The sequence below is a fragment of the Lepidochelys kempii genome, chromosome 26, assembly GCF_965140265.1.
Source record: "Lepidochelys kempii isolate rLepKem1 chromosome 26, rLepKem1.hap2, whole genome shotgun sequence".
NCBI lineage: Eukaryota > Metazoa > Chordata > Testudines > Cheloniidae > Lepidochelys > Lepidochelys kempii.
The window spans coordinates 2,001,285-2,016,429 of NC_133281.1; the positions used below are offsets into that span (position 1 = coordinate 2,001,285).

At 38.5% G+C, this 15,145-nt stretch overlaps 1 protein-coding gene across 4 annotated transcripts in view; it reads left to right on the forward strand.

The window, feature by feature from the left end:
- Window positions 1–15,145, forward strand: part of NSD3 (nuclear receptor binding SET domain protein 3) — a 57,706-nt gene that overhangs the window by 31,623 nt on the left and 10,938 nt on the right. For 3 of the 4 annotated variants that reach the window (XR_012156311.1, XM_073325229.1, XM_073325231.1), the window contains exons 9-17: window positions 464–509; window positions 1,127–1,257; window positions 1,693–1,821; window positions 2,713–2,839; window positions 3,301–3,498; window positions 4,163–4,333; window positions 8,966–9,115; window positions 11,452–11,608; window positions 14,698–14,900. Coding sequence is in view for 3 of the 4 variants with exons in the window: in XM_073325229.1 (XP_073181330.1) it covers window positions 464–509; window positions 1,127–1,257; window positions 1,693–1,821; window positions 2,713–2,839; window positions 3,301–3,498; window positions 4,163–4,333; window positions 8,966–9,115; window positions 11,452–11,608; window positions 14,698–14,900 (1,312 nt within the window). In the remaining variant the exon portion in view is untranslated. The remainder of the gene's footprint in view (window positions 1–463; window positions 510–1,126; window positions 1,258–1,692; window positions 1,822–2,712; window positions 2,840–3,300; window positions 3,499–4,162; window positions 4,334–8,965; window positions 9,116–11,451; window positions 11,609–14,697; window positions 14,901–15,145) is intronic. The other variant, XM_073325230.1, reaches the window with a different exon arrangement.

Below are 15,145 nucleotides of genomic sequence, written 5' to 3' on the forward strand. Positions count from 1 at the left end.
ATACAGAGAGAAGGTCCATATCCCCAGAAGCTCAAGAGTGCATGCTTGATGGAAGTGCCTTAAAACGGCAATACATTAAGTGTCTCACTAACCTGAGTCAGACCTGTATAAGTACAAGTTTACCTTAACAGGTGTTGGGTTTTACAACAGCATCAGGGTTGGCTACAGGAATGAACCCCTCTCCTGCCTGCTGGACATGGATAAAGTTTTCCTGTTGTCTTCAAGCACAAAGGGAGTGATTGGAAAGGACCTTGCTATTGAACATATGGCTGCCTTATCACCTGGTATTCAGCCTAGGCAGCTAGGATTAAATCCCAGCAGGACAGAAGGCTTACACTGAGAAGGCGACTGCCAGACTACATCTGAGTTCAGATATGCTAATCACTTAAACTTGGATGTTTTTTCTTTTTTATACTAGGGGAAAAAATTCCTCTGTTAACTATAGATTTTCCTGTCCAAACAGGTAGAAATGGTTCCACAGACAGCAGTGAAGACTGGATTACAGAAAGGTGAGTTTGTCTGAATAAAAACAAACATTGTTTATTAGTACCCCATTTACAGGCCATTCATTATATTTCACTGATGGCTTTCAGTCTGTGTGAACTGCAAGTAATTGCCAGATGTTTGTGAGTGACTCCATTGTATTGATCTACCTTCGTTCCTCTGAGTTGTAGCCCTCTTTTTGTAATAATAGTTGGGAGAATAGTGTATGCTTGGTCTGCTTTAAAGTTTTCATGACATGATTCTTATAAAAAACCAAATGAGGGTATCTGAACATAGGCATATTTTAAGATGAATGATGCGGTATTACCTGTTGGGGTTTTATCCCTATCTGAATGGTGATAGTTCAGTAGGTTGTGCCAATACGTGAGCTATCCAGCAGTTTGACAAAAGGTTTTGTTTTGTTTAATGGCATTTGAATGCTATTGGCTGAATTACTTTTTACCCTGGAGCACTGAAATGTTTAGTGGCAAACTTCTGAACTTAAAACGCTTGCCATAAGTGAGATGTTTGTAAAGTCCTGCCTTGTGGCTTCATCTTTCATGTCTCTGTCATTTTTCTCCATGTGATCTAAAAAGAAAATGAAAACAATATTTTAGGATTAATTTCAGTGTGTTGTGTTAAGGTGCCAGCGAGATTTCAGATTCTTGTAAACCTCTAAAGAAAAGGAGTCGTGCCTCAACTGATGTAGAACTGACTAGTTCAGCATACAGAGACACATCTGACTCTGATTCAAGAGGACTTAATGATCTGCAGGTAAATGTGTGGTATTTGCACACAGATATACATTTCAGTATGTCTGACAGAGAAGTGGCATTATTGATGGCTGCAGTTTTGAATAAGCAAGTAACTCAGTCGTCAGATTCAGATAACTGAATTGTTTTGCTCTTTAAAAAGGCTAATACAATGTTATGGGAATGGTGAGAAAAATATTTCAGTGGTAGGGTGTGGAGGACATAGGCATTTTCCTGTGCTGGTCCAGTGCTGAAAAAGGATCTCTATTAAATGGGCAGTAAATTGTTTGTCACTATATATTGAGGTCCACAATCTTTCAGATAACTTTCATATTTTTTTAATGTATATTAGCTGCATTTTTTCTTTTAATCAGTGCTGACTTAATATTTTTCCATGCCATGGTTAGCCTTTTAAAGTAGTTTATTTAAAAATGGTTGTGGATTGATTTCTTTATAGGGTAGTTTTGGAAAGCATTCAGACAGCCCATCAGCCACTGCAGATGCTGATGCTTCTGATGTACAATCAGTAGACTCTAGCTTATCAAGAAGAGGCACTGGAACAAATAAGAAGGATACTGTTTGTCAGGTAGGTGGAAAGTGCATGGTATTATTGTAAACAAATATATGCTAAAGATGTGCTGTCTGATTCTGATTTTAATCTGGTCTGGTAGGAAACTCTCTCTTCAAATTATGCTATTGTATTTTGACTAAAGCTCATAATTTGACATTGAACATCCTGAAAAACGATGGAATGACCGGGCCTTGTAGTTTTAATGCTCCAGAGGTGTTTGTGGTGGTCTCTCCCCCCCCCCCCCCAAAAAAAAAAAATGGAAATGGCATTCTGCAGGTTAATAAGCCTGAGTCCATAGAAAATACAATACAACCTAAACTGGGTAATGTCACCAAGCAAGCAAGTTGCTCTGTTCTGCCCTATTTGAAGATTCCATACGGTCTTTCAGAGTAAGACAAAATGAGTATTACATTATGCTAGTCTACATAAGACATAGGCCTGGCTAACTGGCAAGGTCTGCATCAGAGGGAAAATGTTGTAATTGTCTTGCCAATTGCTTGAGATTACACACACACACACACCATGCTTTCCCCTCCTAGCCTTATATATATATATATATATATATATATATAGCTAGGAGGGGAAAGCATGTTTGGCAGCCACTGCTGCATGCATGTGCAGGAGAAGAGAAATCTGAAAGCACCACAAAATAATCCTGCTTAGCTGATGCAAAAAGGATGGGAACACATTCAGTGACTGCTGGAGGCTTCCAGTGGCCTTACTGTTGCCAGTTCTGTCAGTGGCTTCAGCCAACTCTCCTGCCTTCTTCAGAAACCAGGAAGCTGTAGTGTCATAGTACGTAGAGGTTTCAGCCGGTTAATTTCCCTTGCTTCAGTTCTGTTAGTCACATAAATTTAAACATCTATCAACAGCTTTGTTCTCTGACTAGCTATTTGCTTGTTTAAGATCTGTGAAAGCTCTGGTGAGTCTCTGGTGTCATGCGAAGCAGAGTGCTGTAGAGTCTTCCATATGGAATGCCTGGGACTGAAATCAATACCTGATGGGAAGTTCATCTGCGTGGAGTGTAAAAATGGTAAATGCATTACTGTGTTTTGAGTGGTGGGGAAAAACCTGGGTTTCGGAGCCTGATGGATTACAGTGATTGGAAAAAGCTTCAGTATTCATATGCTGGGCTGAACAAACTGAGGCAGAGATGTTCTACAGTAAATAAAGTTCTGTGCTAACTTCCTTCCCTCTCCACTTAGCAAGTACTTTTAAACGGAAAATTAGTAAACTGTTCAGTGATAGGGCTGTGTCTTCCTGTTTGTTTATCCTGCACCCTGCACAATGGGGCCCTCATCCTGATTGGGGCCTTAATAAATGTGCAGTAGTAATAATCTGTTATTTTATAGTGAGGGAGGGATATTCTGCTTACACTGGTGGAATTGCATTAACTTCAGAGTTTTTCCTCCTCTGCCAAGTTTGCAAACTTGCCTCTTGGAAAATAACTGATAGCATTCATGCTGAGGTTTGTTTTATTCCTTTTCTTAAAAGGACAGCACACATGCTTTTCCTGCAAGCTTCCTGGTAAAGATGTGAAGCGCTGTTCAGTCAATGCTTGTGGTAAATTTTATCATGAAGCCTGTGTTCGTAAGTTTGCCACTGCTGTCTTTGAGTCACGAGGATTCCGTTGCCCGCAGCATTGCTGTACTGCCTGCTCAATGGATAAGGATATCCACAAAGCAAGTAAAGGTGAGAGCACAACTGGATTTGAATAGTACTAGGAAACTGCAAAATACTTGACAATGAGACAAGTAGCAGAAGATGAATATGATACTTTACACTCATAATGTGATACAGTATAGAGGGATGGGACATCAATTTATTATGAACGGATTCATTATCAGTTTGGTCATTAATACAGTGGGTTCGCTGTGAAACAGGTCAGTCTTGGTGGGGTAATATGAAACAGCCAGCATCTTGAGAAGTAGTGCTAAGGACACCTGGAATAGCTTCTGTGTCATTTGGACTTATTTGGCTGTTGGACTTCTGGAGTTTGCTTTAAGTTAAAGGTCAGATGTACAAAGCTGAAGTACCCGTAGACAGATAGCAATGGACTGTATAACAGAAGTTCTGTCCCAAAGAGGTCTTTTCCTTTAGAAGTGAACTAAAATGGTCAAGCAAACCAAGCAGTTTTAGGTTAGTTAGAGCCAAATGGGTCTTGCCTTCACTTAAAGAAGTTCTGCATCCAACATTAGAGTTAACAGAGTGAAACAGCATGTTGCTTTTTTGAAGAAGTTAATGTTTAATATCCTGGTTAGACTAAAACCAAACTTGTATCGCAGTCTGTGAGGTCTTCTACGCTATCCCAATTCCACTGTGACATGGTGCATTTTTCTGCATTTATATTAAACAGGACGCATGGTGAGGTGTTTGAGATGTCCGGTTGCCTATCACTCAGGAGATGGCTGTATTGCTGCAGGAAGCTTGTTTGTGTCATCTCACATTCTCATCTGTAGCAACCATTCCAAAAGGAATCTCTCTTCATCAGCTGTAAATGTAGGCTTTTGTTTCGTTTGTGCAAGAGGTGAGCAGTACTTTTTTCCCCCCTTCAGTTTATATGTCTGGTGTGGTCATTACTACAGTTACATGATAAAGCTGGGGTATTTTACACAATTATTTTTTTCTCTTGGGGCTCTGTTCGCTTCAAAGCTTCCTCTTTGACTGCTGGGATAGTACACATGATATTAATTTATTTCTCATGCAAGAGTTTTCGCATACAGTTTTGTTCGGTGTGTTCGGTGTTCAGACACAATTTTGAAGCACTGAGAAGGCATACTGTGTGTGCTGCCATTTGAGAAGAAAGTGAACGTTGAGTCCCCCGTTCCAGCAGTTGCAAGTCAAATCAGTAAACATTGATTCTCTGTCGCTTCAGCAAGAGGGGTTGCTTTCACCCTCTATAAATTGAAAATAATGGAGCATCTTTTAAGTGGGTGGATGGGGTTTGCTCATAAGCGAGAAAATGCCTGTTTTGACATCCAGCTCCCATTTGAGAAATATATTTTTTTTAGAAAAATGTTACAGGAATTACCACCTAAATCAGTTAAAATCTAATTACAGTAAAAATATCGTTTTCCATATGCTGCAGCTATTTTTTTTTCCCCTGGTGTTTTTTTTGAAGACCCCAGAAGTCTGTCAGTCACTTTATTTATTTTAACTTCTGTAAGAAGGTAGGACTAAATATTCCAGTGCTTTAGTTTACTTTGGTCAAAAATCCCAGTGCAAAAATATCTCTACCATGTTCTTTTTGCTGTGAAATTTAGAAACATAGAGCTTTTGTGTGTAATTTTGTGTGTGTGTGTATATATAATATGTAAAAACACGTGATACGTAACACTGCAAAAAGTTCACACTGAATGCAACATGTCTTTCAACTGTTTGACAGTCAGTAGTAAAGGAGTGTAAATACATGATGAATCCTGAATCCGCTTGTTTGTATTCAGCTGTGCAATTAGAGGCCTCGTTTGTGTGGTAAAGATGGTTTTGTATGAGCAAGAGCAGATTACTAGATAGAGGATCTAGAGAAAGGGAAAAAAAGAGGGGTCCCAGAGTTGGATTTTTTCCTGGTTCTAATTACAGTACAGGAAATGGAGCTGTCACAGAGGTTCCAAGGTAAAAAACAGTTCTTTCCTTTTTACATACATCTAATTTTTTCCAGAGAAATGGCGTCCGGAGGTTCAGAGGGAAACAGTAAGTCTTAGAATGCTGAGCCTGGGAGGGGCTCTCGAAGTGTGTGAAACAGTGTTTGCAACATGGTTCAGTGCTTTTCCTTTTAATGAGCCTGTTTCAGTGCTTTGGGGCATTTCTAAACAGGAAATATGCAAAGTGAATCACGCTGGTGTTGCGTAACCATACACACATGCAGACAAACTTATGGATGTTGCATGTATCTTTATTCTTTTATTGCTGAGTTGTAGATTTCTGTATAGGTGTTTTGCCCTACTTTAAGTTTTATTTTGATTCTGACTTCATTAGCGTGTGTACAAGTGCACAATCTAAAAACAAAAATTCTGTTTTCAGATCTCTGAATTATAACTAGCAAAGCCCATTTGTATATGTGAACTGAACCACTCGGTTAGGTACTTTGTTTTAAACATTAGTTTGAACACCTGTGTCAAACAAATCTCACTCATCTCATATTAATATTCTAGTTAACAATTATGTCCAGGTGCCCAGAAAAAAAAATGGGGAAAAAATTGCTTGTCTTCTCTATCTTTTCAGCATAGAATTAGTAAAGCTCTTGAATGGATTCTACCGTAAGCAGAGCAGAGATATGTAAAACAAAACTGTCCAGAGCTTCAAGATTTATGCTAGTTGTGTGGAAACACTCTGACTTTGGTCTCAGATGCAGGAGCTTATATCCTACTCATGAAGAATCAGCTGAGAATTGGTGACTGATTGATGGTTGGTTGATGAGAGATCAGATTAGAAATCCCTCTTTAAAAGGGCCAGCAGCGGCCTCAGCCTGACACTATACAGACTTACATGAGGGATTCCATACTCTGGGACACTGCCTCTTCACCTACTACTGTTGTTGTTGCTTTTTCAATGATGGGGCAGGTCATAGGGCTATATCTATTGCTTGGAACAAGTTTACTTACATGAGTGAGTTTAGAATATTGGCAGTCTCCATTTATTAAAGGCTGTGGTTGTAATGAGATCTGAGTTTAATTCCATGATAGGCTTCCAGAATGCAGGAACTCTAACATTTCTAGAGCAGCTGTAGTTTGTTTGTAATATTACAATATACCAAACAGCATTTTAAAGTTACAATACCAGGATAATTAGCTATCCAGTAGCATGCGGTATTTGTTTCTGTGAAGGACCACAACGTATCTGGAATACACTCAGCTTTCAGAAGTCAATCTCTGCTCTTGTGTTCTACACCTCCCCTCCCACCTCTTTATAAACCTATAAAACTTCGTCAGAAATGTATTCATCTCTGTTTATGAAAATGAAGCTCTCCGGGATTATTTTTTAACATGCTGACCATGTGCTCGGCACTATACAAATACAAAATAAAGACAGTCACTGGGTCTATTAGGTAAGTTCCCTACAGGTGGGAAGTTTTGTGCATGTATTTGGCATCAAGAGTCAGTGGGAGACATGCACAACTGAAACCAGAATTTGGTGCTAGGCTTCCAAATCTGAATATTGGTTGCCTAGTAGCATGAAAAGAGGTTTCTTCTTACTCGTATTGTGATTGCACCAGAGAATGGAGTTGCAGATATGGCACTTCTGCTACTTTCTAAAGTAAGTTACGTAAGTTACAGAAAGTGTTTTTTTCTGTCACCAGTTTGTTTCGACAGTGATTTATATATGTTTCACATCTAATTTATGTATCTGAATTGAACTACTTACAAGTCCTGTAACTGGAACCTGAACTGAACACAAGGGTGCACCTCCTAATAGTAATAGAAGTAATCTTTCAGCACCATTCAGATGGAAATTAAAATACATTGGCATGCCTGTGTACTCACTATGTCTATTGAAGTTTAAAAAGATACAAAATAACTGGTCACTAAATGAAACCCTTTTGTATTTTGGTAGGGATATAGCAACTCTTGGAGAATATTTGATATAGATTTGTTTTTGTCCAGGATAGCTGACATTGGGAAGCATTGTGCTCTGCCAGTGGAAAGATTGAGGTGCAAGGTGCACCTTCATCAACCCATTCAGCAGTATTGCTGGCTCAAAATGGAGTTCCCTCAAATTACCTTTGATCAGGATGGTGGCATGGAGTGAGGAACTGGTGAAATTCTCTGGGTGGTGGCGGGTGCACTGCGAGAATCCCTTGTAAGGAAGAAATCAGAAATTAAATGTCCTCCAAATGTTCTGTTGTTGCACGTGCAAACAGTGCTACCTATCACTTAACATGCTAAATAGTATTAGGAAGAGAGAGTTGTGTATTTAGACCCAATGCAGTCTTAGAAAGTGGTAAAACGTAGGTATCAAAACACTAGCAGAATATATCAAAAACTTACCTAGTAGCTACATGTAGCCAGGGCCTGTTGTACTCCTCAACAGTGGGACCAAATGAGACAGCTGTATTAGTCTGTTTTATCACCATGGAAATACCCTTTATTCCCAATTCCCTCTGCCCCACACAAGCACTTCTATGGCTCATAGTGGAAATACTCAATAAACTTAAAATTTGTTGATTATTTTTGAGAATGAGGGGTAGTTTTTTTTGTGTTTGTTTTTTTTTTTTGCTATGCTATCCTGGTGGCTCCATTCCCCTTGCATCAGCTCCTGCAGTGTTGTCTAGGCAGCCCAGTTCAGAATCTCCTTCCCCGGAAGGGAGGAACTTGTAGCTGGCTTCAGCACTTCATCTTCCTAGGGCCTTAACTGCTGTGCTGTTGGAGAGCAGGGGCAAATGCAGGGAGACAGAAAACAAAACGTCAAGTGATAGACAGTGGCAAAATTCCATAGCCGTGGAAATGCAGAGTCCATGGAGCTTTTCTTGAAATAAGTAGGGCAAGTCACACCTCACAGCTATTGTTTTGGGTGCTCTGCAGACTCGCTGTTTGTTGGCTCACATTTGGCACACATCTTTTGGGGTTTTCTCCAACTGTAAGGGCAAGAAAGACTATGTAAATTTTTAAAAAAAATTTAAAGGTGAGATCCTGGAGCCCAACTCTGTGGCAAGCGTTGAGTTCCATGGCTGTGGAATCATGGAACATATGGGGACTTGCATATACCATCTGTATTTCTCCAGTTTATAGCCCTTACTGCCAGTACTGTTTCTGATGCAGTGATATAGTCACGCTATTTTGTAATTTGGCTGGCTGTTTTCTTTTCGGGGCAGGATGGCTCATAGGGAATTGGCAGCAGGTACTTTTCTGGTGCTTTTTTTTTTTTTTTTTTTTAAGTGTGCAAGTTAAAACTACTGCACAAATAAAATTTCATTTAGAAATGGTTTTTATTTACTCTTCAGTTTTCTTTACACTCAGATTCAGTCTGTCTGACACATAACCTCTTCCTTTAGTAGATATAGAAACCTTTTCTGTCACACTTTTCTTTTTCTTCATATTATCTTTTCTTTCAAACTTAACATATATATGCATAATAGGTGTTGATTTGATTTATTTTATTTTCTCCTTTATGGAATCATGGGTAGTTTCATTGCAACTCATCTCTTTCTGTTTGTTTCATATAGGGCTGGTAGTGCAGGATCATTCAGACCCCCTGTTCAGTTCATATGCCTATAAGTCCCACTACCTACTGAATGAATCAAATCGTGCTGAGTTGATGAAATTACCTATGATTCCTCCTCCTTCGTCAGCTTCCAAAAAGAAATGTGAGAAAGGTAACCAAATAGTTTCTTTCTCTTCAGTTTACTTTCGCTTTTCCTGTTTTTTCTTTTCTCTTTTTTTTTAAATCAAACAAAAAATGTTTGCTCGTCAAGCACCACCTGTTGCTTTTAGTAAATTTCACTCATTGATTATTGTGAGTGTGTGTTCATGTTGTTGGCAAAATATTTATTATAATAAAAGGGCTTAAAATAATTAATATCACTAAATTCTCCCTCTCCACAAAAGGTTAAGTCATGTATCTGCCATTAGGTAGTCTCCATAAAATTGGAATAATCTAAATATAACACTAAGGGGTGGTGAATAAAGTTTAGTATTGTTGCAGTTTAGTGCCAGCTCAATGACTTTTTTAAAACTTCTTAAATTGCTTATCTGAGGAAGTCTATTTTGGAGCCTGCTTAGAGCCTGCAACAGTCAGAATAGAGAATTTATCCGTTTGAATGTTTGTTGGTATATTGGCATTCCAGAAGAAGACTGAAGACTTAGGAAGGCAGAGGGCTTTTTCCCTGTGCATTTTTGTTACAATCCAGGGGCCTTGTATTCATTTCTGTTAGTGCAGGCCGACTGATGCTCCTTTCTCTCCTCATGTGACTGACTGCTCACTTCCTGGAACAATGCTTCTTATTGCAGTGGCAGAAGATGCTGCGTCTCGAGCAAACAGGGATTCTGCCCTGTCAAGAAAGGCAGGCAGGTGGGCAGTTACAATAGTATTAGGACAGAAGCGTTTTCAGGAATAAAAAATGATTGCTTTACGCCGGTAATGCTATTGCTTTAAAAGGAATTTATGGAAACAGATTCAGCTATGTGTGTCTGTAAGATTCTATCCCCACAAAAATTTGATTTCCCAAAGGGTGTTCAGAAATTGTGCCCAGTCAGTCATTTTAAAATTAGATCATTGCTAGATGTAGATAGCTTTTATTTTGTGTAACTTCTGACCACAAAAATTATTTTGAGCCCTCTGTATGCTTAGCTTGAGCAATATCTTACTAATGCATCCTAAGAGCAAAGTTTTCTTGCTTAGCTCTGAGAGTTTTGGTTTTGATTTTTGTTTGGTTTTCGCATCTCTTTGGCATTTTACCATGTTGGATATTGTTTCAGTAATTTATGCTGGGTCTGTATTTCCTCTGAAACAACACTTACAAAAATTTGTTAAAAATGAATGCTTGATCATCGGGGGGGAGCTCAGGAAAGTCCAAATGTTTGGATTTTTTTACATTTTTAGCAGAGGAAATATAGTAAGTGATTTTGTCACTGATTGTTTAAGGAATGCTTTTTGCAATATATTACAATCAAATCAATGACAGTTTTGAAAGTCTATAGGTGGACAAGATTTTCTGATGAACATTTGAAAATAAAAATTCAAACTTCAGATACGATAATTGCTTAAAATGCTGTTTTAAATCTCTCCCAGTCTTTTTACCCTGGGACTAAAAAGTTCATTACATTTCTATCTAGATTGTAGCAAATGTGTTTATTGTATGAGCTTCTTTGTGTATTGCCAATGGTTTAGATGTGCCGTGAGTGCCCACAATAATAAACACATCTGCTAGAAAACAAGCCAACCAAAAAAGAACCTTTTTTGTCTAAATTTTTTTTAAAAAGGTAATGTTTACCATATTCTGAGATCAGATTCCCTTTGTGTTCAAAGGGAACTCTGGGGGAGGGGGAAATCTTTCTGTAATATCTCATTCTGCATTATATAAGTAAATTTATAGTGCTCACACTGGTAAACCTTCATTTTGAAGGGTATGCACAGATTTATAATTACAATTCTAATATTTTTTTCTCTTGTAACTTTGAAAGCAGAAAAACATTGATCAACCTATAGGCTGATTTTTATGCACACTAACTGATTGCTAAGGGATTTAGTCATGACAGTGTTGGTTTAAAAAGTATTCCAAAAAAGTGCAAAATTTGTCTAATTGTCAAGAAAAGGTGTTGGCCACTGCCAGACTGTCTGGATTAAAAAAAACAAAAACCATACAGTTTTCAAGATGGTTTCTCTTAGGGGGATCTGATGTAATGCCAACTTGCCCAATTTAACTTAATTTTTAAAAATTGATTGCCTTTCTTGTTCCAATTTATGATGCAGTCAGGAATTATGATTTCACATAAAGAGAAGAGACATATATATATATACAATACGAAAAATACTTATTTTTAATCCAGCATTGTAACTTTGACTTGATCCCTTCCTTTTGCCATATGTTTCGTGTGAGGCAAATCCAAGTTTAATGCATTTAATTAAATATTTAAAAAAAAACAAACAAAAAAAACCTCTCACAAGCCCCAAACCCCTATTTCTGTAAAATGAGTGAGTTTTTGTTTAAAGGTGGGAAGTTATTGTGCTGCGAGTCCTGTCCAGCTTCCTTCCACCCTGAATGTCTCAACATGGAGATGCCAGAAGGATGTTGGAATTGCAATGACTGTAAAGCTGGCAAGAAACTACGTTACAAGCAGATCGTTTGGGTCAAGCTTGGAAATTACAGGCAAGTTCACTGAATACAACTGGAAACTATTTTAAGTTTTTGTTTTTTTTACTATATCCTGCAGCTACGCAGGTAAACAACCAGAGCAGCCCAGTGTTAATAAACAAGAGCCAAAAGTACACACTGTATTTAACATGGTGTCAGATGTTGTATGGCTTTTTAATTAAATTCTACTCATTTATTTTTAGGCATTAAGGTGAATACTTACTCAAGCTCTGTCTGTGGGTTCCCTAAATGTGTCCTGCTGATGGGGAAGATCAGGAAATACCCAGGGCATCAAAACTTCCTAGTTTGCATTTATTTTTAGAGATCATTCATAAAAGGCCTCTGCAGGAATGCAGACAGTTGTCGATCCTCTCTTGCAAGTCCCTACCTGTGCCTCCGAATAAATGTGATCAGTAAAATGCTGCAAGTCTAATAGACATTGGTGGAGGTGATAAAAAGTCCTCTAGTTCCCAAGACCAGGAAGGGCAGGGAGGTTGCTAGGGGTTTTCATCTTAGATACACTTTTTGCTGCCTCTGTGGCTTTTGGCCTCTTACGTAGATCTGGCTATAGAACACTGACCAAAGAACAAGTACATTAGACAGCCTTTGGCACTGCAGTTTCAAGTTGTCCATGGAGGATTCTTTTAGAATCCCATTTTTTATTGCAAGGGACAAACTTGCTTTTAATTTCTATTTCCAGACTTTCACAAGTACAACAAAACTGCCAGGGAATTGTTACAAATCAGTGAAATATGTCAAAGACTAACTACTGTACAGTCAATTAAAGGCCTGTCTCTTGCTACAGTTGCTGAGAGCATAGGGCTATCTTTCCAATAATAGCTGAATTTACGAACCCCCTTCCCTATCTGAGATCTTGTAGACATATTGTCATATGACAGATGTCCAGTTCTGGCTCTCCTTAGAATCAACCCAAAATGGGTCCAAGTTCCTCAGAGGTTGAAAATGTTGGAATATCTGCTTCAGGTTGCTGACGTACACATTAAATACCTGGATATAATAATTTATTTTTAAACAGTGTGGAGTCTTATCTTGCCTAGTTACCTTTAAGTTCAACACATTAGTATTTTAGCCTAGGCTGGCTACATATGTTCAGCAGGATAAACTTAAAACTAGAAATGCGTCCATGTAATTGGTTATTTAAATATGATCTTGTAATTAAACCTTGGCTTCAGTGGACAAATGGAGCATAAGAAAATGAGACTAAAAGTAGTTTTTTTGAGGTTTTTTTGTTTTTACAGTGTTTATATTTTCTTCCAGGTTGAATTGCTTTGTGAAAATATTCAGAATTGGTCCCACTATTGGCCCATAGCTTCATATTTGGTTTCTAACTCCATTTACTTGAAATTGTCAAATCACATTACAAATAGTATTAGTTAATTGTAGCCTAGGCAGTTCAGTGAACATAGCCAGAGACAACTGTCCTTTTATTTGGTTCATGGTATATATACAAAATATTTGGGTCTAAAGTAGCTGTTACCACTCCAGAAAGAGATCTTGGAGTCACCATGGATATTCTCTGAAAACATCTGCTCAATGTGCAGCAGCAGTCAAAAACGCGAACAATGTTAGGAACCATTAGGACAGAGGTAGATAACACAGAAAATATCATAATGCCGCTATATCAGTCCATGGTATGTCTACGTGTTGAATACAGTGTGTCGCTTTGGTCACTCCATCTCGGAAAATATTTATTAGAATGGAAAAAAGGTACAGAGAAGGAAAACAAAAATGATCAGGGGTCTGGAACAGATTCCATATGAGGAGAGAGTAAAAAGCCTGGGACTGTTCAACTTAGAAAAGAGACTACTAAGGAGGGATAGGATGGAGGTTGATAAAATCATGATTGGTGTGGAGAATGTGAATAAGGAAGTGCTATCTACCCCTTCATGTAACACAAGAGCCAGGGGTCACCCAACAAAACTAATAGGCAGCAAGTTAAAAAACAGTCATAAAGAACTACTTCTTCACCTAATGCACAGTCAACCTGTGGAACTCATTGCCAGGGGATGTTGTGAAGGCCAAAAGTATAACTGAGTTAAAAAAAGAATTAGATAAGTTCATGAAGGATAGGTCCATCAATGGCTATTATCCAAGGTGGTCAGGGATGCAGCCCCCTGCTCTGGGTGTCCCTAAACCTCTAACTGCCAGAAGCTGGGAATGGATGATGGGATGGGTCACTCGATAATTGCCCTGTTCTGCGTTCTTTCTGAAGTATCTGGCACTGGCCATCGTCAGAAGACAGGACACTGGGCTAGATAGGACACTGGTCTGACCCAGTATGGCCGTTCTTTTGTTATGTTCTGGAGTTTTCATGTTGTTTGTCTAATTTTGAGTCTGTGAAAGGGAATGCCTGATATTTAAACAGAATTTTAAAAATACAAATTACTTTTTCATCACTAGTGCTGTTTACTGCTTTCACTCTGCTCACTTGGGCAGTGAAATGATGCTGGCCAGTTTACTTTCTGGTTCTTATACATTAGCAGAATGCTGCTGATTGGATTTCCAGTACTGCAAGAGGATTAACTCTCTTCCCCTCCCCCCCCCCACCTTTTAAAAAAAAAGTTTCCATGGGGAAAAATGAAATGACAATGTTTGTTCTTGACAAGATTTGTAAAACCTCGTTTAAAAAAAAAAACTTTAAAAATCTTTCATTAAACAGTGGATCTAAACAAGTTGAATGTTTGGCAAGCATTGAAATTTTGGTTTGATTGTAACTGTTCAAATTATATTTTTAAAATCGCCTTATCAATGATTTGTTTTTTAGTAAAAATATTGTAAAGTACAGCTGGACAGTTGTGTTAAAGATTCTCTCTTCGGATAGCTAGTCCCAAAATGCATATACTACACAAGGCCTAAAGCCGTACCCTGGATTGGGAGCATGAGAACTTTAAAAATGTACATCTTTTTGTGGCGCTTCCCAAGTAAAATCAAAGGCAGTTTTGCTTTTGTAAGGAGAATGGGATAGGACGCACTGCAGTCACATATCTTAGGGACTAAATGTAGTTTGGAATTCCCAGACTGAGAAGCCGAGCAATTGGCCTTTGTTTCATAGAGTTTAAGGTTTACCCTTTTCTGATTTTCAGGTGGTGGCCAGCTGAGATCTGCAATCCCAGGTCGGTGCCTCTCAACATACAGGGCCTCAAACATGATATCGGGGACTTCCCAGTATTTTTCTTCGGTTCACATGACTACTATTGGGTACACCAGGGCAGAGTTTTCCCTTATGTTGAAGGAGATAAAAGCTTTGCTGAGGGGCAAACTAGTATTAACAAGACCTTCAAGAAAGGTAAAATTCAACAAAGTTTATCGTGGTTTATAACAAAACTTCCACATGTTTGTTTCTACATCGTCACTTAACTTGCATGGGAATTATGTGGCTAGTGTTCTGTGTCTGTGTTAAGCTGCAAACTCTGTATAGTGCCATTGGATAGAGGCTAAATATTATTAGCGTCTAACTTCCTCCCTCTGTGCTGTTGGTAGGCAACCCCAGTTCTTCCCCACTTACTTAAAGATGTTATGAGGTGGAACCTG